Source organism: Rhinatrema bivittatum, chromosome 2 (assembly GCF_901001135.1).
Source record: "Rhinatrema bivittatum chromosome 2, aRhiBiv1.1, whole genome shotgun sequence".
Lineage (NCBI taxonomy): Eukaryota > Metazoa > Chordata > Amphibia > Gymnophiona > Rhinatrematidae > Rhinatrema > Rhinatrema bivittatum.
In genome coordinates, this window is record NC_042616.1 from 211,109,862 (window position 1) to 211,132,514 (window position 22,653).

Genomic DNA, 22,653 nt, shown 5'->3' on the forward strand with positions numbered 1-22,653 from the left:
AAGAGTTGTGAGGCTCTGTTGGGCGAATGGGTGCATTTTTTGTAATAGGCAAGCGCATGCTTACAATCCAAAGTTTTCGTTCGTTGTCATTGGCATGAGGTTTTGGATAGAAAGTGGGTAAGGTAATGGTTTGGTTAATGTGAAAAACTGTAACCACTTTTGGTAGAAAACTTGGGTGTGCGCATAGTGTAACTTTCTCATGGTAAAATTGGAGATAAGGAGGGTAATGAGCCAAGGCCTGTAGTTCACTGACTCACCTTGCTGACGTATGGGCAGTTAAGAGTACTTTCCATGAAAGGTATCGTAAATGACAAGTGTCCAATGGTTCAAAAGGGGGTAGCATTAGTTGCTTGAGGACTATGTTAATATCCCATGGTACTGGTGGTTTCTTTTTCGTGGGACATAAGCAAAGGACCCCTTTCATGAATCTGGAGGAGAGGGAATGACATGATATAGGTTCCACATTTAAGAGTATGGTAAACTGCAATGGCAATGGTTCCCAACCCTGTCCTGGGGGCCCACCAGCCAGTTGGGTTTTCAGGATATCCACAATGAATATGCATGAGATAAAATTAGCATGTTATGTAGACAGTGTATGCAAATTTCCTCTCATGAATATTCATTGTGGATATCTTGAAAACCCGACTGGCTGGTGGGCCCCCAGGACAGGGTTGGGGACCACTGTGCTATGGTACTTAAATGTACTCTGAGTGAGGCAGTAGCTAGGCCTTCGCTGTAGAGTATATGTAGGTAGGCCAGAAGATGTTCTGGTGGGCAGGTGAGTGGGTCCAATCCTATAGTTGAGCACCAGGAACCGTAGTGCGACCACTTCCGTTGGTAGCTGAGCCTAGTCAATGGTTTTCTGGAGGAGACAAGTATGTCCTGGAGAGGAGGAGCGATGTTCAAGTTTTGGAAAAAGAGCCTTTCAATCTCCATGCCGTGAGATGAAGTGAGGATTGAAGTGGATGAAGTAGTGATCCGTTCTCCTGGGTAAGTAGCTGAGGGCTGGTGCCTAGGGGAATCAGATTGACAATTGTACCATAGTTGTCTTTGTCACACTAGCACGATGAGAATCAAATGTGCCTGGTCCTATATGCATCTTTGGACCGTGCGAGAGATGAGTGGTATCAGAGGGAATGCGTACAGAAGACCCCCGAGACCAGTTTATGAGGAACTGTGGTTTTGAGCTATCCGGTGTGGGCTTGAATACACTGAGCAAGAATTCTTCACTTTCCTGTTGCGTTCTGTCGTGAAAAGGTCGATGTGGGGAAAACCCCATGTGGAGAAAATACGGTTCGTTATTTCTTTATGTAGTTCCCATTCGTGGGGTGAAATATTCTGTTCAGTTTGTCTGCTCTGGAATTGCTGATTCCAGGTAAGTTGCTTGAAGGGAGATAGACCTGTCGTGAACCCATTCCAGAATTCGGACTGCTTCTCTGCATAGGTTCCAAGAACCTGACTCTCCTTCCTTGTTCATGTAAAACATTGTGACTTGGTTGTCTGTGTGAATCATTACAGTCTTCCCTTGCAGAGATTCTTTGAAGGCTCGAAGGGCATTCCATACAGCTTGAAGTTCCAGAAGGTTTGTGTATTGATTGCATTCTGTGGTGGACCAAAGTCCTTGAGTTTGAAAGTTCTCTAAGTGAGCTCCCCATCCCTTGGGAAAGGCATCTGTGGTGAGTATTATCTGATGTCAAGGAGGTCGTAGAGGTGATCCCGTCGTTAGTGTTGATGGGAGTAGCCACCATTTAGGTCTCTTTTCATGCTGACCGTTAGTGTGATGTGGGTCGACAGTGGATGAAGGAACTGAGTCCATTGATGTTTGAGACCCCATTGTAAGTGATACATGTGGAATCTTGTGTGAGGGACTACATAGATAGATGCTGCCATGTGTCCTAGAAAAGTCAGGATTTGGCGAGCCGGAACAGTCGTGCTGTGTAGTAGGACTGAAGACAGCATGCGGAGAGCTAGTGCTCGCAGGTGCGGCAGGAATGCCTTGTCTTGAATGGTGTCTATATAGGCTCCGATGAACATTAAGGTTTGTGCTGGCTGTAGGTTTGACTTCTCATAGTTGATCAGGAGACCCAGATTGTCGAGGCAAGAAATAGTGTAAGTTAGATTGTTTCGTAGGAGAGACTAGTTGGGTGCTACTAGAAGCCAGATATCCAGGTAAGGAAATATTTGCAACCCCTGACAACAGAGGTGTGCCACCGCTACTGCTAGACATTTGGTAAAGACTCTGGGGGCAGAGGAGAGGCCAAATGGAAGTACTTTGTACTGGAAATGCTTGTCGTCCATCTGGAAGAAGGTAACACCAGGAAACGGGATGCACTAGTATGTGAGCATATGCAGTAAGCCCACCTTTTCCAAGAATTGGGAATAGGTAAGGGTCTTCTGATGGAGAGGCGGGTTCAGGCGGGACCTGAGCTGGGTCTTATGGATAGCCTGTAGATGAGTTTCCTGAGAAAGATGTGTGTGAGATGTCTTTCATATGCGATGCAGGACTCTGTGGTTGGTCCTTTGGGGATGGCCTTGGCGTTTCTGTTGCAATAGGTGGTGAGAGTTGATGTGTTTATTCTAAACGATTGTAAAAAATTGCAAAAGTATCGTTATTTGGGATATAGCTTGTGAAGCTAACCCTGAAGTAGAAGGTGTGGGAGGCAAGGCTTCCAAAGGCAGTAGGGCAGCCTGTGATGAAGTAGCACTTGGTCTCCTGGGCTGTGCTACAATTGGTGGAGGTGATATGACCTTATGAGGGTGAAGTCCAGCAGCAGTACGGCAACTATACTCTGCAGTCGGTTCCGAAAACACATCCGGGGAAGATGAGCGGCTGCCAGAGAACCGTGGCGGAGAGATATCCTGGTCAGAGTCTACTACCAGGAGTGGTGATGGTTCCCTGGGTCTTTTAGGGCCTATGTGCTTTTTCAGCTTCGGCATCCTCTGAGAAACTGCGTGATGCGCAGATGGTGCATCAGCCCTATGCAGTTGCAACGCCATTTTTTCTGTGCTTCGGTGTGCCGATGTGTCAGTGCGTCGTTGCTCCGAACGCGATCTGGAGTGATGGTCTTCAGTGTGTCAACATGGCATATGGCCATGGTGTTACTGATGCATCCCCCATGTCCTGTGTCAATTTTTTTAAGGGGCATCGGTGGTGGGTGTTTTACCCTTGGGGGGGGGTCAACAGAAGAGGCCCTTCAATGAGAGGGGGACTTTACGTTTTGGGCCTGGGGAAGATCACGTTGAGGCCTCAGAAGGGGCATAAGAGCCCGATGGTAGTGCTTTCAATTGTTGAATGCTGGCAGCAAGCTGGCACTGCGCTCTTGGGGACAAACGGCCGCAGTCCCTGCAGCTTGCCTGGTCATGATCAGGACAGAGGCAGAAGTAGCAGGATTTGTGGCCAGTGACAGACAAGCTTTCCACAAGCACAGAATTTGAATCCTGGTTGAAATATTATGGAGGTAAAGCCTTGCCCTGTGATGTTAAACCCACAAAACAAAACTTCAAAACCTCACAAACTAGAAATCTCTGAGGAGAAAAGAGCTCCACATGCGATCAGTCGTGTGGAAAAAAAACGGACTGAGGAACATCAGGCAAACGCAGGAAGATACAAGAGGGAGCACCTAGCTGAAAGACTTTACTAATCTTAGAGAGCTCCACCACCTAGTAGCATGGAAGACATACCTAGATAGCATGGCTAATTCAGCTGCTTATCTACATGAAATCAGCTTTCCAAATGGTACACTATAAAACATTTGAAATGATGTAGAGGATGGAGATGGCAGTTTTATGTATTTAATAATTTTTATGCCGATGTTTCATGAGTACATATCAAATCAGTTTACATTAGTTAACAAATATTCATTTAAAAATATTTGCATTTCCAAAAGGAAAAGGAAGTAAATACATAGTTTCATAATATAAATAAAAATAAAATAGTAAACTAAATAATCAAATTTAGACAGTTAGAGTAGTAGTATAGTAAGAGCAGAGATAATACAATCAACTATATATGTTTAAGGTTGTGACTGCTGCTCCATGCAAGTTACCCAAAAGGGTAAAGAGGCACTATCTAAGCTGCAAAAACAAGTGATGATCAGACTTCTCCCCCTCTTATTCATTTCTTCTTGTGGTACACAGAGGGTGTGTCCTAGCTGCAGAAGCATAAGAGCAGATGCCCTTCCCCTATTGCCATCACAATTGTTCTTATTGTAATCCACATTGTACAAATATTTTTTGGATTTTTTTTTTTTTTTAAGTAAATGAGTGAACTTGATCAAACTTTGTTGTAAGTAATGTAAATAGCCAGGTAGCTAAACCATAGGTTTTACTGAGATTATTGGCCCAGATGGCAGTCCCTTGAATGCACTACTGGCTACTCGTCCTCAGAAAGCCACAAACAGGTCAGGTTTTCAGAACTTTCCACAATGAAGATGCATAATATAGATATGCATACACATGGAGACACTTATGCAAAACCTATTTCATGCATATTGTGGATATCCAGAAAACGGGTTTGCTTGTGGTTCAGGATTATAGTTTGGTCACCACGCTCTAGGATAGACCATGTTTAGATGCTTTTAAGTCTATCCCCATTTGCTTTAGAACAAATACCACTAATTTAGTGGCTGGCCACTTTCTGGATTGTATCCAACTGGTTTATATCCTTTTGAAGGTGCAGTCTCCAGAATTGTACTCTCAGTATTCCAAATGAGGTCTTACCAGAGAACTATACAGAGGCAATTACTTTTTTCTGCTGACCATTCCTCTCGATGCAGAGAAGCATCTTTCTGCTTTAGCTGTTGCTTTACCCATCTGTTGGACACCTTAAGATGATCAGACGCAATCACCTCCAGGATTCTGCTCTTTTTTCATGCTTAGAAGAATTTCACATCCAATATTATAGGGTTCTCAACTCTGTCCCTTAGTACACAACTATCCAATCAGGTTTTCAGGATATCCATAATGAATATTCATAAGATGATTTGCATACAATAGAGGCAATGCATGCAAATCTCTCATATGCATATCTACTGTGGATGTCCTGAAAACCTGACTAGCTAGGTGTACCCCAAGGACCGAGTTGACTATGTACTACACCTCTCCCTTGAGTTTTTGCATCCTAAATGCATTACTCTGCATTTTTTAGCATAAAAATCTTATTGCCAAACCACACATCAGGGATGGCCAACTCTGGCCTCAAGAGTCACAAGCATACCTGGTTTTCGGGATATCCACAATGAATATGTATAAGATATATTTGATACAATGGAGACAGTGCATGAAAATGTCTCAAATATTCATTGGTATAATGACACAAAGGGAAGAAATCACCAAATCATCTTAATACAATAGGTAAGTCACACACAAAAGAAGAGCTTATTTTTTATAATTATTTTTTCAACATTTTATTTGTGCAAACGCATATTAAACATCTAGACAATTAAAATCTAACTCACTCACACCCCCTCATACATTCAACACACATTTCACATAAAACCAAGTAGATACACATTTCAGACTTATCGTAATTTTTATAACATTTTAGACAATATGAGTTGTTAATTCACAATCAATTTGAATAAGTCATCCATGAAACAAATCATATATAAATTTATCCAAGAAGCACATGATATTCAAAAGACAAGTCCAACAAAGATCTGTGTTTCACCCTCTTATCCTGAGGGCTTCCTCAGGGACTGGCTCAAAATGGAATAATCTTCAATAAGAAGGATCTTCAATAATAAGTAACTTCAACAAGATCAAATTGATCATTACTCCCTTTCATCATTATAAACATCTCCAACACTGAAATGTAGATGTTCTTAATTATCCATTTCAACAAACAAGTTGCTTCACCTAATCGGGTATCCGTGTCTGCATCATATGGATTCCTTCACAAAATGGAAATACAAAAATTCAACATGAGATAGCAAACTGTTCTCATAAGATCTCATATGCCACTATCAATCCGTTATCGGGTGTCCATAAATACCAACATCATACACGAACATCGAAACGATGTAAAAACATTTAAGAAATTACGGCTAATTCACCAACTTCACATGTATCTTATTTATTCCAGTGTCCAAATGATAATTCACCATATCTACCCGGAACTGACATACTCCCATGGATTTGAAAAACGTAATTGTTCTAGAAAGTTATTTGTGCAATTATAAAAAATAAGCTCTTTTGTGTGTATGACTTATCAAATATTCATTGGTCACAGCAAACAGAACTGAAGATGGTCTATGAGAGCCACAAAGCAGATAAACCGTAGACCCGTCTTAGTTCTTAGATTTACTAAGGAGATCAAGGTGAGAAATAGAAATAATCCAAGCATGTGTTTCTCACCTTGATTTCCTTAGTAAATCTAAGAACTAAGATGACAGGTCTATAGTTTATCATCTGCTTCAAATATTGTGAATATCTTAAAAACTAGGCTTGTTTGTGGCTCTTGAGGACTGCAGTTGGCCACCCCTGCCCTAACCCATTCCTCAAGCTTCACTGGATCTTATGTTGTCCACATGTTCCTGCCATCTACCCTGTTACAGATTTTGGTATCTACAAAAAAAAAAAAGAAACAAAAAACAAACAACCTTTGCCCAACAATCCCTCAAGAAAATACTGAAAAGAAACAGACCAAGAACAGATTCCTAAGGTGCAATGCTAGTAATACCACCCTCCTCAGAATAAATTTCATTTACCATTACCCCTTGTCGACCCCCACTCAGACAGTTTCTAAACCAGTTCTAGAGCCCATAGCAAGGGCACTTCATTTATTTATAAGTTATCTATGCAGAAACATGTCAAGGGCCTTACTGAAATCCAGGCATACTACATCTAGCGCTGTCCCTTGATTCAACTCTCTGATCAGCTAATTTATTTTATTTATTTATTTTTAATTTTATATACCGGAATTCCTGTATACAATACAAATCAGTCCGGTTTACATTAACAATAAGATACCCTGGATGGGATGTTCTACCCTGGGCTTATTACAAGAAACATAGAACCATAATAGTTAACAATTGATATTAAACAGAGCGTGTGTTCAACTTTTTACAAAGAACTTTAGTAGCAACAACCGGGCTACAAAACATTATACCAGAATATAATATTATACCAGAATATAATGAAAGGATCTGAAGGATCTGAGAGTCAGGAGGAGGAGCTTAGTTACACTCTGGTAATTGGAAAGCCTGCCTAAAGAGCCAGCTAATCAAAGAAATTGATCAGATCTATCTAAAGATCTACCTCCAGTAAAATCATGCTGCCTTGGATCTTGAAATCCATTGGATTCCAGAAACTGCATTATCTTCTGTTTTAGCAGCGAGTCCATTAATTTGCTCACCACAGATCAAACTAACCAACAATTCCCAGCCTCATTTTCACTTTTATGAACAAGAATTGCATTTGCCTGTCTCCAGTTCTCCAGAACTACTTCCAACTCTAAAGAAGGATTAAAAGGTGAGCCCGTGGAACTGCCAGGACTTTCTAAATTCCCTTGGTACCCTTGGATGTATCCATCTGGCCCCATCACATTAACTCTTAAGTTTAGTTAGCTCCTCATAAACACACTTTTCTGAAAACCAATTGGAGGTTTACCTCGCTTCCAATCTTGTATCTGTTGATTTTGTGTGGTCCTGCTCCTGGCCCATCCAGAGCGAATGCCAAACAAGTATCTGTTAAGCAATTTTATTTTTTCCCTCATCTTCTACATATCCCCCCCTTCACCTCTGGTTCTCACAATGCCACTTTTGCACTTTATTCTATAACTTTTTTTTATATAAGTCTTGTTCCCCCATTTTTGTTGTATTTATTTTAATTTTTTGCATTTTTTTTTTACTACTTTCCCAGATATTGTCTCCTGCCTTCCTCTGATCTCTTGTAGGTTATGTATGCTAACCTTTTCTCCCTTACTTTTCAACCACTTCTTTAGGAAACCATAGCAGCCTCTTTCCTTTATTTACTTACCTATCAAAAAGGTTAGTTGCACTTATAGCATCTATTTTTGCCCACTGCTCTTCTACTTTTCCTAGATTTTCCCATCCAGCTGATTCTTTGGGGGTACTCCCTGATATATGGCAGCGTAACATGAAGACTTTGGCTCAGGCCTTTGGCTCACTCAGCTTACCCCAGAATCCTTTGCTGTCTGACTTAACTGAAACTGCTGGCATACAATGAACTTAAGCTGACCTGTGCGTGAATAGTATCTGGAATATCTTTAGGCTCTGCAAAGCCTATATTTAAAGGTCATGAGGTTATCGATGGCAGATGGCTGAAATTGCATTTTTTGCTTATCTGGCTCCAAGAGACTCCAACTGAAATCAAAGTTTCTCCCTGCCCCCTGGAGATGAAATAATTGATCTATTGACAGAGCAAAGAAGTTCAGAAGAAACAGGAGACATCAAAAGCAAAGCTAAAACAAAGGGACCTTAAGGTGGGTGGGGAGTTCTCAAGCTAAAAAAAAGGTTAGCTTATTTCACTGTCATATTGCGTAAGTGATCCTCGTCACAGGCATTTTCTGTGTATGATTTGAACCTATATAATACAACTTTTACAAGATACTGGAAGAGACAGTAATGCCCTGCCTATATTGAAGATTTGGTGGTCTGTGTCTTCCAAGGATATGCAATAATACATTTATATTTGCTTTTACTAAATTCCTTGTGATATCCTTGTATGTCCTGTAGCAGAGAAGCGTCGTTTACACAGTCAGGTAATATATACATCCCCATTTTAAGAAAGTTTTCCTGAAGTCTAGGACCCTTGCCTTTGAATCTTCTTCTGTGCTCTAACACTGAACCACATCATCCAGTGATCACTGGATTCCAGATCACTACATCAGAGATACAGTCACTGTTAGTAAGCACCAGGTCCAGTATCTCCCCCTGTGTGTGGATTTTGTTACCAGTTTACAAAATAATTCTCCTTTCAGAGAATTCAGAATCTCCCTGCTCTAGAAGATACTACAGAATTTAATAGTATTCAGGTGAGGCCTGACCAATGACCTATACAAGGACATCACTACTTTTTCTTGCTGGCAATACCTCTAGCCCTAGTCACATCTTTTTCACATTGCAGAATATGAAACTGTCATCTTTCAAGCTCTACCTCTAATCTTATCCCAAAGAGCTTTCCGTTACTGCAAACCATTTATGTATATCTAGAAGACCTCATTTTAAGAATTTGTCAGTGTTACAACAAAGACAGGAGAACAGTGTAATAAGTGACTTGTCCAGAAAAATGAGTTTATTTTGGTGGAAAGAACCATAGCAGAAAAAAAAATGTAAGAAGCCAATTAGCATTCTAAAGGGTTTCCCAAATTTTGTGAACTTTCAAAATCATTGACAAAACTAGATGAAAGTTAATGACCTTCTCCCAACATCCCCTTCCTTCCTTTCCTCCAGCATCTCTTCTCTTACCACAAGTATTTCTCCTCACTCTCTCTTACCTCTTCCTTCCCTCTTCTGCCAGCATCTCCCTTTTTCGTCACCTATCCCAGTGTCTCCCTTCTCTCCAGCCTTCATCCTTCCTCCCAGAAGGGCACAGGTTCCTGTGCCTCACTACTCAGGACAGCTTTGGCTTTTCTTCCAACTGCTGTAGAAGGAACACCTCTGGTTTTCCTCCTACAATGTAGCGCTCTAGTGGAGACTCTGGCTTTGGCAATAGGTTTGAGGTCCCTCTCCATAGACTTCATTTTGCCTCCTGCAGAGGGCATGTGGTCTTGGCTGCAGCATGCATGTGCATGCTGTTCCCACACTTTCTTGCTGTATGCAGTCCAGGACCAGTTCCTGTGCACTATTGGTTCCCTGGGGGAGGAGATGCTACAACTATGTTTTTAAAACAGATTTCCACTTTTGAAAAACCCGGGAATTTATTGGTAAAAATCAGTTTAAACTGAAAAATGAAGGACCCCTATGTGTATCTTCAAGAAGTCTTGAGGCCCACAGCCATTAGAATCTTGCATGAGACATGCAGAGACTTAATGCCATTTGAAAAAAATTGTAGGTCACAGAACAGATGCTTTTCACAATACTTACTGGTTTCCATCAGGGTACTGCATTTAATTGTTTCCCTGGACAGGATCATATGCAAATATTGCATTTTGTAGATCTGGCAGGCTAGAACATAGTGCTCTAGTTTTGCATGGGTGCGGCTTTTAAAAACCCTTTTAAATAAAATAGTAATACTTCTTCCCAAAAATATCCTGAGATAAGAGTTTCGTATCCAGGGGTTACTGAGGTATGGGTTCCACATCTTGCTCTCTTTCAGAGCAGGTTCAGCTACCATGCTCTGGTGTAGTAACTGAGGCTTGTAGAATTCTTCAACTGCATGAATTCAATACTTTAGGACCACCTTCTTACCAACAGGAAGTACAGAGTGTAGGCTTTCCCATAACCAAAACTTTAGGAGCATCCTTATACTTGATAAAGTTAGAGATGCCTGGGCTCACCTTCAAGCTGCAAATGAAATGGGGACAGCTGTAACTGTCTTGGATAAATGTGAAAGAAAAGTCTGAAAATAGCTTAGTAAGATATCCTTCTCTGGAACAATACTCAAAGATAAAGTAGAACCCTCAAGGACTCTTAAGGACTTGGGTCCTAAGTAGGCTTGAAAAATATTAAACTTGAACTGAAGACTGCCTCTCTAAAGCTTGACTGACTGGATCTCAGTCAGACTGACTGGATCTAGTCTCAGTACTATTCATATGTATTTTACCTCTAGTTAATTTTTGTCTTCTACTTCCTGGCTACTCTAGCCCCCAAGTTCAACCTCCTTGTTATATGTAACTTTGCTTCGGCTCTCTTGTTTTTGTTAATTTAGTTATTCCCCTAAGTTCCATGTAAACCGGCCTGATATGAATCCCTTCATGAAGACCGGTATAGAAATATGTTAATAAAATAAATAAATAAAATCTCAAGGTTGAATAAGATTGGAGCAGGAAGCTGCTTTTACCATTCAAACTGCTCCAAGAAAGGTAGAGGGTATTGGACTATAGCCAAATCAAGGTGCACAATGCATGGATCTCAATACAATTGATATTTCAAGTGAATAAATAGATTACTTTCTTATGCAGTTCCAGATCAAAATTGCTGATTATAGCACCAGGATATGCCTCATAGAAAGCTGAACATCCTCCATTACTCTGAAGTTTGCTAGCAATGACTTCTCAGATATCTATTATTGTAAGCCTCTCCTTCAGATTCCTAGCCCTGCTCCCCTTCTCCTATTTTCAGCCTTTTCCCCCTCCATCCTCGACCTCCTTCCCTTTCCCCTCCTGTCCTGCCGTCATTGCCACTGACAGTTGTCACCTTCCCTCCCCTTACCTGTAAAAACTGTTTGTTTGAATTACCTATCAGGTCAGTGACCTAGTTACCATTATAAGTTGCTTGTTATTTACCCTACGCTATTGTAGCGCTATGTTAAGCTATCTCTTACTCTCTTAATTGTCCTGAATTCTTCACCTTGTTTTTTGTAACTTTTCTTCTATTTTAATTGGTTATCCCTGGTTTTGCTGTAAACCGGTACGATAAGATATTTGTCTTGAGCATTGGTATATTAAAAGAGTTTAAATAAATAAATATCTAGAGATCAGAATATTGTCTGTGTCTGGCGAGTACTGTTCAGACATGGCACAGAGCCTCTTGCATCTTTGGACTCTTGGAGATATGTTGATACATTGAATCCTCTGCTTAAGGCTCTATGCCAACTTTTTGGCTCCTTGCCTTAGTGTTCAGAGCTCTGTGCCTAACCTCAAAGTAAAGAGCATGATGGACAAAGGAGTCTTCAGCAAGACCTGATCACCATCAGTTGAAGGGACTGTTTTTTGTTTCACACTTTCAACACCAGCTGGACTTAAGATCACTGGCAAGGAAGGCTTAGAGCCTATCTTTCCATGTCCAAAACCACTCCAGGATATATCGTTGCACAGATGTCAGCTAGTGTTCTCATGGTTTTACCCAACATCTGTAACAAATGGTGATGCTTGGTTATATTTTGTTTACACTTGAGAGAGCTTGAAACTACTGGCCTCAGACATCGTAAGCAAAACTGAAAAAGCAAAAATCAGTCTTCCTCTTAAGAGACGACAATTTAAAGCTAAGAAAAAATTCGACATGGTAGCCTGTGGGTGCAGCTACATTGAAGGAAAAAGGCGGACCTGTTCAGCAAGAATGATAAACACATTTAAATGACAAAACAAAGCAAAAATAAATGTATGCTTAAGATCAGCTAGTCAATTCTTTCTGAATATTCCCTCACCAAGAATTATTCGCTTAGACAAATCTAGGGAAAGGCTTTTCTATGTCCAAGGTCCTGTTTTATGGAATTCCTTGCCCCGCAGTCTGAAGGAGGAATCCTCTGTTAAAATGCAGGAAGCTATTAAAATCCTCCTTGTTCTCTCAAGCATTTCCCAATGATATGTAGCCAGCAGGGAGCAGTCAACTGCATAAAATTCTGGAGCATGAACTATAAACTGAAGGTAGTTAGATGGAAATTGTCATAATGGTTATTTTCTTATGTGCTGACCGTCAATGTCTGTTTTATATGAATTCTTTGTTAAACCGCTTAGAAATTTTGATTTGCGGTATCTAATTTTAAAATAAATAAATGGCGATTTAATCTACAATAGAGATAGCTGGGTGGCTTTTGGAAATGAGGAATGCTTAACTTGCCAGCATGGTGGGAACATAGCAGACCTTTTGCTTCACCTAAATATTTAGACAATGATGGGGAAGAGCCAGCTGTTGTGGTACACATGGATACCAATGACAGAGGAAGATGATGCAAGAGGGAGGTTCTGAGGATCAATGTAGACAAGTTGGAAATTAAAATCTAGGATCTGCAGGGTTGCAATCTCACAAAAGCTTCCCATTCTATGCAAAGAACAGAGACAGGCTGGGTATCAGTCAAGGTGTAGATGACATGATGGTGCACAGAAGAGGGCTTTAAATTTGTTAAGAAATTAGGAACATTCTGGGGAAGGGAGAGCCTATTCCAATGGGAAGAGCTCCTCTTTAACCAGGGTGTAACCTGGCTGCTAGCACAAATGTTGAAAAAGTGAGAAGTATGCCTGAACAGAAGACCAAAATGGAGAAGGAAATTCCCAGAGGCCTCTGCGTGTCTTTGGCCTGCCTGGGCTGAATGGACTCTGAGTGACTTACAGAATGTCCCTGGATATCTGTGGAGGCAAGCTGGCACCAGACAGGTGATGTCTATTCATAGAGTCACCACAGGGGAGCTTCAGGCACTATTCTCAGGAGTTTGTAATCCACACAGTTACAGACGTGTTGATTCTTGACCAGTAAGAGTTTAACAGAACAAAAAGAGCCATGGGAAATGGGCTACAAGGATCACTTCCTGTATACAAGGAGATGCTGGTCAGATTTTAAGACTAAGGGCACCCAGTACCCAGCATCTCCCGAGAACACTTATATTGACTAATAAAAATACATTATACTTTTTACTGAGTCTAAGTGTTAGACTCAGTAAAAAGTATAATGTATTTTTATTAGTCAATATAAGTGTTCTCGGGAGATGCTGGGTACTGGGTGCCCTTAGTCTTAAAATCTGACCAGCATCTCCTTGTATACAGGAAGTGATCCTTCTTGTGTCCCTGGCCATAAGCACAGAGTAAGCTTTAACAAAAAAGAGAGCAACTTCTAAACTAGACCATGGGGGAAAAACAGTCGCTCAGAAAAAGACAGCTTAGAGCAGGGCTTCCCAAACTGTGGATCAGGACCCCAAGTGGGGGTCACAAAATCTTCAGCTGGGATCTCAAATGCCTCAATCGGCAGCACTCTTAAGGCATCAGTAGCAACAGCATTAATACAGAAGTTAAATGTTGGGCCTATAAGCCAGAATGCACTCACAGGCCCTGCAGTAATCCTACCTTCACATGAGTTTGTGTGGTAACAGGAAGCCCTGCACAAGATGATATCAGAGCTACTGCAGACCCTGTGAGCTTGCACTGGATCACAGGCCCTGTACTAACTTTCATTACTAATGCCACTGCCACTTACAGATCACTGCTGGGTTTGGGACCAGTCAAGAGGGGAGGAGCCAGTGAGAGTGCACAGGCCAGGGGAAATTGCCACTGCTCCTCTCTCATCCACAACCATACCCACCCAAAAAGAGAAGAATACAGCTCCTGCATGCAGCCTATTCTCTCTTCCCAGTTATCCACTGTTGATCGAGGGTCCAAAGGAAAAATGTTTCTACAGGCCAGGAGGATGGGCTGTTTGAGGGAAGGGATCAGAGAACTGTATCAGCTAGCAAAGGGTTTCAGAAGGGGGATCAGCTGGCAGGAGCTTTCTGCAGTTCCTCACTACTGCACCTCTGTCTCTACACCCTTCCTCATGCACCACGCTCAGGCAAGTCACTATCTATGCCTTTCTTCATTATAACTAACCAATTCGGTTTCCGAAAGACCCGGAACACTGAATCCCTTCTAGCTTCACTATCAGACACTATTATTTTTAATCTGGAAAAAGGCCAACCCTGCCTCCTCGCTCTCCTAGATTTATCCTCAGCGTTTGATACCGTGAACCACTCATCCCTACTTCAGCGTCTCACAGATATAGGCATTACAGGATCAGCATTCAAATGGTTTAAATCGTTTCTAGAAAACAGATACTACAAGGTCAAAGTAAACAACAAAGAGTCCCACCCCATAGAATCCAAGAGGGGGGTACCGCAAGGATCCTCCCTTTCACCCACACTTTTCAATATCTATCTTCTCCCACTCTGTCACCTTCTTACCAACCTTAATCTAATACATTTCCTATATGCGGATGACATTCAAATCCTCATCCCTATAGCTGAATCTCTACACAAGACTATGGCATATTGGAATAAATGTCTCGAAGCAATCAATAACCTACTCGCCAGCCTAAACCTGGTACTAAACACTAACAAAACAGAAATCCTACTTATAGCCCCGGAAAATCACCTTCCACCCATCTCTACAACGGCTAACCAAGGTCCTGTCACTTCTTCCTCGCCACAAGTAAGAGACCTGGGAGTACTGCTGGACAACAGATTCAGTTTCAACAAGTTCGTAAATAACACCACGAAAGAATGCTTCTATAAACTGCAAACACTAAAGAAACTAAAACCACTACTAAACTACAGAGACTTCCGCCTGGTCCTACAAGCCATCATACTCCCAAAACTGGACTACTGCAATTCTCTCCTTCTGGGCCTTCCTGCCTGCACCACCAAACCACTACAGATGGTAATGAACGCCACGGCCAGAATCCTCACAACCACCAAAAAAAGGGAACACATCACCCCCATCCTTCAGCAGCTTCATTGGCTTCCGATTAAATACAGGATCCACTATAAAACCATTATGATGATACATAAAGCCCTACACAACATCGCACCTCTCAACCTAACTCATCAACTACAACTACACACCTCCAAGAAACCAACCAGAAGCGCATACAGGAACCTGCTAATCACCCAACCGGCAAAAACCACCCTGAGGAAACGCGCAATATCCACAGCGGGCCCCGCACTCTGGAATTCACTCCCGCCAGACCTTCGCCTTGAACCCTGTCACAATACTTTCAAAAAGAAACTAAAGACTTGGTTCTTCACACAAGCATTCCCGGAGAACTAAGATCAGGAAGAGCTACCGTATCAGATTAGCCTCAGACCATTTCTGACCCCATGTCGTCCATAAGTTCCTGAAAACTTTACCCTAAGTTCAATTATGTTCCGTTAATTTCCGTCATTCTCCTCTATGTTTACCTGTTAATTGTTTTAAAAGGTTATATATGTTTAAATGTTAATTACTATGTTATCGTTATAATGATATAATGTTATTTGTTAAATGTAAGCCCCCGAGGCGACAGTTTTGTTTCATTGTACATCGGTGCGATGTGTATATTATACAGGAGCGGTCTATAAAAATTAAAAATAAATAAATAAATAACCCCCAACACTGCTTTCCACCTGGCTGCTCCACATGCTTGAAATAGATTTCCTGAACTAGTCTGTCACACTCCTTTCCTTGCTTGTTTAAATGCTGTCTAAAACCCCACCTTTTTGAGGCTGCTTTTAATGCCAGCCTCAATTTTAAACCAGTGCTTAATAAATTATATTCCTCAACCCTCTTTTGCCCTGTTAAGAGTATAAACTGAGTGGGGATTGTCTTGTGTTCTTTGTACAGCACTGAATACACTGAGTAGTGCTAAAGACGCGTGGAGGAGTAGTAGTAGCAGCAGTAGCAAGCTAAAGATGGTTTGGCTGTTGAGGATGAAAGAGGGAATGACAGAAAATGGTTTGGTCCTGGGGGAATTCTGCACTACTGCAGAATTTCCAGATTTCCCCCCTTCTTGCAGATTTTCATATTTAACTCTGAAATTTGGCACTTCCAGGCCTCACCGTCGCTCCGACCTCAAACGCAGGCAGGATCACTGCAATAATGTTTCCACAAGCCTGCTGGAAGAGGAGGGGCTTTAACTGTAGGACTCTGCGATCCCGGAAGCATGGGTCAGGTTCACAGGAGGCAGCACAGCACTGGTTATTATCGAGCTTCGTAAGCCTGCCTGAAGAGTTTGGTTGAGCCCTTCGCAAACCTGTCACAACCAGGCAGTTTGAAGACTGGGGAAACAAACAGTGGAATGCAATCAGTGCATGTTATTCCTCGCACTGTGAGAAAGAGGTAAATGAATGGTTGGGGGGGGGGGGGGAGGAAAGGAGGAGAGAAAAAGTAGGAGCTGGCAACAGGAATTGCACTCAACCAAATGTTCCCTTTTGCTGCCATACGGCCAGTCTCACAGCTCTTATCACAAGACCTACCCTGTGACAGCAGATGTTTGGTTAAACGTGACTCCTAATGCCACACATACCACGAGCCAACAGGCCACCACTACAAAGTTGAGAGGACCCAGACCTCATCCCACTGAAAGCTGAAAGAGAGACCAAAGCCCTGTGAGAGTGTGAGAGAGAGTGTGAGAGAGAGTGTGCATACTGCTGGAGAGAGATTGAGTGAGTATATGAGTGATTCCCAAATGAAGAAGGAAAACATTTCCTGTACAGTCTAATACTTTCTGCCAGAAGGAAATCACGAAGTACCTGATTCACTAAGGGTTTTTCCCATAGACAAAATGAGAGAAAAGTCTTAATGAATCTGGCCCTAAGTGAGAAAAATGTGAAGGTTCTGTTTCCTGTACTATTTAAATAAAAATACTGGATTGCACTAAATGTAGGATGATGATTTGCAAGAATACTTATTTTCACAACATTTGCAGAATGTGCATGCAGAATTTAATTTTTTGGCAGAATCCACGCCCCCCCCCCAAGGAGTAATGAACCAGGGGATGTAAAAGGAAAGAGGTGAGGTTGAGAGGTGAGAGAAGGAATGAAGGATAACTGAACATGATGGCAGAATAAGTTGAGGAATATAAGAGAATGGGTGTGAGTGGATCAGATGAAGGGAGATGCAAAAAGGGCTGAAAGATGGATAGATAGGCCAAGGATGTAAGAGGGGATCAGAAGGAGAGATGGGTCAAAGATCAGCTTGAAAGCATACTGAGGAGGGTGAAAGTGAAGTAGTTGTTGAAGGGGGATGTCCACTTCCCTAGTAATTTGTTTTGTTATTACCTGGGGCCATTGGAATTTAAGTGCTAAAATGGGGGTCACACTGGATAAGTTTCAGAAGTCCTAGTTTAGAGGGAGATATCTTCCAAAGATACTCTTAACCTTTGTTTTGGCAGTATCTCAATACAGAGACTTTGGTAATGGTTGAAATAGCCCAGATGGATTTAAATAAAGAGCATACTGATAGGAATGACTCTAAATCGCCTGCATCATCTGCTAATAAGCAGGTTGTGAACATAGAATACAAAGAAACATTTTAAAATGTCTAAACAGAAATGCCAGAAGTCTGAAAAATAAGACAGGAGAGTGAAAATGTAAGACACTAATTAAAATATAGACTTAACAGGCATCTCAAGAGACCTTGTGGAACAAATATAACAAACGGAACACTAATACCAGGGTACAAATTATATTCCCACTACAGATGAAACTGGTGGTGGCACTATATGTTAATGATTGCAAGGAGTCAAGAGGGACAAAAGTTCTGCAGGAAACTTGAATACTTATGGATAAAAATTCCAAGCGTGACAAGGAAATATAATGAAGTAGGAATACACTACTTTCTGCCCAGCCAAGATGAGGAAAGACTGTAAAATGCTAATAAAATTGACAACACAATAATGAGAGATTTCAATTAGCCCAACAGAGTGGGCAAGTGTCACATCAAGACATTCTAGGGAAGTGAAGTTCCAAGATGCTATAAATGTTTCATGCAGCAGCTAGTCATGGAACCAATAAGAGGGTGAGGGGAGAGGCAACAGTAATCCTAATGCAATCAAATTTATGCATAGTCATTGGAGTGCAGATACTAAGAAAAACTACTGCAGCATTAAATATTTAATTTTACTAAGGGAGAATACAATAAAATGAGGTAATTAATTTTGCAAAATCTATAAAGAAAGGCTGCTAAGTTTAAAAGTTTGCACGAGGCATGGACATTGTTTAAACAAAGCCATCTTGGAAGCCCAGACAAAATGTATTCCATGCATTAAAGTCACTGGAAGACCAAATGACTGTCAAAATAATTTAATGGTGAGGTGAGAAAGACAAAGCCAAAAGGGGCATCTTTCATAAAATGGAAAGGAGTCCCAAATGAGGAAGACAGGGAACAGCAAAAGCATAGGCAAATTAGATGTAAAACCAAAAAAAAAAAAAAATGAATTTGAAAAGAAGCTTGCTACAAAGAACTAAAAAAACTTTTTCAAGTACATTTAAAGCAAGAGGCCTATGAGGAAGTCAGCTACAACAATATGACCAAGGGGCAAAATGGGTGCTCAGGGATGACAAAGGAATAGTAGAAAAGCTAACTGTATTCATTGCCTCAGTCTTTACTGAAGAGAATGTTAAGGATATACCCATACCAGAAATGTTCTTTGATGGTGATGATTCTGAGCAAATAAGGTAAATCAGTAAACTGCAGGATGTAAAGTCAAATAGATAAAAATAAATCCTCAGGATTGGATGTTCACCCCGGAATTTTGAAAAAATTAAAATATGAAATTGCAAACCTATTAGTAATCTGTAACCACTACAGTATCTAAAAACAAGAGGGTAAACAATGTAATGTCATCATTTTTTTTTTTAATAAAAAGGGCTCCAGGGATATGAATAAGTGTAGACTGGTGAGCTTGGTGTCTGTGCTGGACAACACAATAAACAATTATTGAACATATAGACAGACATGGCTTAATGGGGAAGAATCAAGATGGTGTTAGCAAAAAGGTTTTTTCTTACCAATGTCTTAGATGTTTCTGACAGTGTAAATAAAACATGTATACAGGCAAGCCAGTTGATATGGTGTATTTGTCAGATCCCTTCTGAAAATGCAAAGTGTAATACAAAAGATTTCTTAGGAAATTAAAAAAAATCATGGGATAGGAGGCAGTGTCCAATTGTGGATTGGTAACTGGTTAAAAGACAGAAAACAGTAGGACTAAGTGGTCAGTTTTTCAGAAAAAGAAAGATCAACAGTGGAGTGTCGCTAGGGAACTGTACTATAATTTGCGCCATTTTAATATTCATTAACGTTCTGGAAAAGGGAGCAATTAGTAAGGTGATTAAATCCACAGACAACAAAATTATTCCAAGCTGTTAAAACCACAGCAGATTGTGAGGCATTGCAGAAGGGCCCTCTAAGAGTAGAGGAACGGGCATGTGAAAGGCAGATTAAATGTAAACATGGTAAACTGCAAAGTGATGCATATAGGGAAAAATAATCCCAACTACAGATACACAATGCTGAGTTACATAATTGGAATCACCACCCAGGAAGAGAACCTCAAAGTCCTTGTAAACAATATATTGAAGTCTTCAGCTCTGTGTGTGACAGTGATCAAAAATAAAAAATAGAATGGTAAAAACTGGAAAGTAATGGAGAATAAAACTGAGATCATAATGCCACTGAATCAATCTGAATCACACCTTGAGTACTGAGTGACATTCTCATCACTCCATCTAAAAAAAAAAAAAAAAAAAAGGCAGAAATAGAAAAAAAATGCAGAGAAGGGCAAAAGAATGATAAAGTGGATAGAACAGCTCCCTTATGTTAGAGCTATTCAGCTGGAAAAAAAAAGAAGACAGAGAAAGTAAATATGATAGAGTGTATAAGTCATGAGTGGCATGGAATAAATATGAAATTATTTATCCTTTCAAATAATTGTTTTCAATTTATTGTGCTTGGGAATTTCAGTGTTAAAACAAAAAAAGTCAGCAGAATAACTGATAACATATATAGGAGAAAAAAAAAAATCAGTGGAACTGTCATCGTCCACCAATTTTTTTTTTTTAATTCTAATAGTGAAATTCCCAGGCAAAATAAAACTTGAAAATGAAGGCTACTAATAATACTAAAATAAAGGTAAAACTCAATGAGAACCACCAACAATATATTTTAAACAAATCATAGATAAGTTTTATCACTGTGCATGATCCAGCTACAAAATTTGTTGCCGGATGTGGACAAGTTTAAAAGCAGTTTGGCAAATTTTCTGGGGGAGGGGGGAAGAGGCCATAAACAATTATGCAGATGGAATTAGGATACCCAATCCCTTATCCCTGGGAATAAGTAGCAAGAAACAAAATTTTTTGGAATCTACTAGCAGGGTAAACCATAGGGATGGGGGGGGGAGGGGGGATAAATAATGGCACTAGCCTTGGGCCCCACGTTACCAGAGTAGCCCCATCTACAACAGTACAATTTCAGCATTCTAAAGCCCTGCTGCAGTTGATTCGCCCTGGGCCCTAACCTAACCAGTCTATCAGATACTTGAACTGGCCACTGGTTGCAAATGGGAATACTGGACTCAATGGACCTTGGTCTGACCCAATAGGGCTTCACGATTTTATTCTCCCATCTTATGGGGATAAAACCTGTAGTAAATATATGAATGTTTTTAGAAAAAATGGTCAATATGATAGAGCACTAAAGAGTATTAAAACACCATATAAATATTTAAAAGAGTCATGGCAGTTATTAGTTCAGTTTAGGTATAAAAACTGCACGTCCACCACCAAGTCCAAAAATGGGATAGAAGCAATCCAACACCATTTCTGGGTACAAGTTGGATACTCTCCATGAAGTTCTTTATTAGTATGTCACTTAACTACCTTTACAAAAATTATAGAGGGTTGAGTTGCACATGCCTACCCATAACCATTAGTAGAGACAAGGAGGCCAATGGGCATAACTAATACAAGTAACGGCCTTGAACTGCAACCAATTCGAATTTAACGTGTTCACCCGCCGTAAAAAAAAAAAAAAAATGCACCTAACATCGTTTACCAGGGCATAACTAATTCTTGTTTAACAGCCTTACACTCCCAAACACCTCACAACAGAAACACCAATGTGACACCTGCTTGTTCAACACATTTTCATCTGACGGTCCCGCCTACCTCCCAACATCACTTCGCCTACTCTAAGCGACTTCTCTGCCCTTGCCGCCTTGTTTTGTTTTTGTTTTCTTTCCAGCGGTTATTTGTAAACCGTCATCTCCGAGGATAATTTAGTAACAACTCCACCTGATCACAACGCTACTCCGTCTCTTTTAATCATTTAAAAGGGGCCACCCATCTACACCCAAGACACCATCCATTGCTAGAAGCTAGACCCACATTAAACAGCAAAAAAGAAACAGAACCCAGCCACCACGTTTTCTCTCCTTTGTCGGGGTCTTGGCGCAGTGCCCACTGCCTTCCCGCTCGCTCGCGGCGGGTATCCGCCTCCGCCCGCACCCTGCCCCGTTCCTCCGTGCCCGACCGCCTCTTTACCCTCCGCTGAACTAGCCAGCCGAGAGGCCATTTTGTTTCAGACGGCCGAGCGCTCTCATGGAGAACCGGAAAGTGCCCGTTGCTCCCGTTTCACGTACTGCGTCACTATCTTTGTGCCGCCAAAACCTCGGAGAAGGCCCCGGTTTTGTACTCACCCTGCCCTCGAAGTTTCTCTCCTCCACGTCGCTCATGGCGGCGGAAACTCCTCGAAACGTGGACGAGAAGCTGCCGAGCGAGGGGGGGGGGGGGGGGGGAGGAGGGACTTTAGCACAAAGGACGAAAAGCGAAGGCCTGCAGGCGCAGTAAATACTCTGCCCCAGCAACGAACCCTGAGCCCCTCGCTCCCAGCTTCTCCGGCTCTCTCTCCGCCGCGTTCAGTACCACAAAATGGCGGTGATTCTCGGAGCGCGAGCTAGGGGCGTGATCTCACAAAGAGGGCGGTGCCCTAGCAACGAGTTTTGTTTGGAAGCTATAAAGTGGCGGCCGAGAGGAGCCGGTGGCGGGAAGCGAGTAGTGGAAGGTAGGGCTGGTACAGCGGATAGGTAGTGTAGGTGAACGGCTTGTGCTGCGCCCCCGTCCCCGCCTCTGCCTATTCACACAAGTAAACGATTTGCATTTATAATAGATGTTACATGAAAAAAAGACATTCAAAGTAGTTTTCTGAGATAAAAATAGCATTTACACTACAGCGGTGCATATAAATATCACATAGAAAACCCCATTGAAAGGTAAACAAGAGACCTAGAACACATATCTAATAGACCTATT

At 41.4% G+C, this 22,653-nt stretch overlaps 1 protein-coding gene across 6 annotated transcripts in view; it reads right to left on the reverse strand.

The window, feature by feature from the left end:
• Window positions 1–22,324, reverse strand: part of TRA2A (transformer 2 alpha homolog) — a 229,722-nt gene extending 207,398 nt beyond the window's left edge. For 2 of the 6 annotated variants that reach the window (XM_029589089.1, XM_029589086.1), the window contains exon 1: window positions 22,041–22,320. In XM_029589089.1, coding sequence (XP_029444949.1) covers window positions 22,041–22,076 — 36 coding nt within the window. In that variant the 5' untranslated portion in view covers window positions 22,077–22,320. Of the gene's footprint in view, window positions 1–22,040 lie in introns of all 6 variants that reach the window. The other 4 variants (XM_029589090.1, XM_029589087.1, XM_029589091.1 and 1 more) reach the window with 3 other exon arrangements.
• Between the last annotated feature and the right edge of the window lie 329 nt (window positions 22,325–22,653).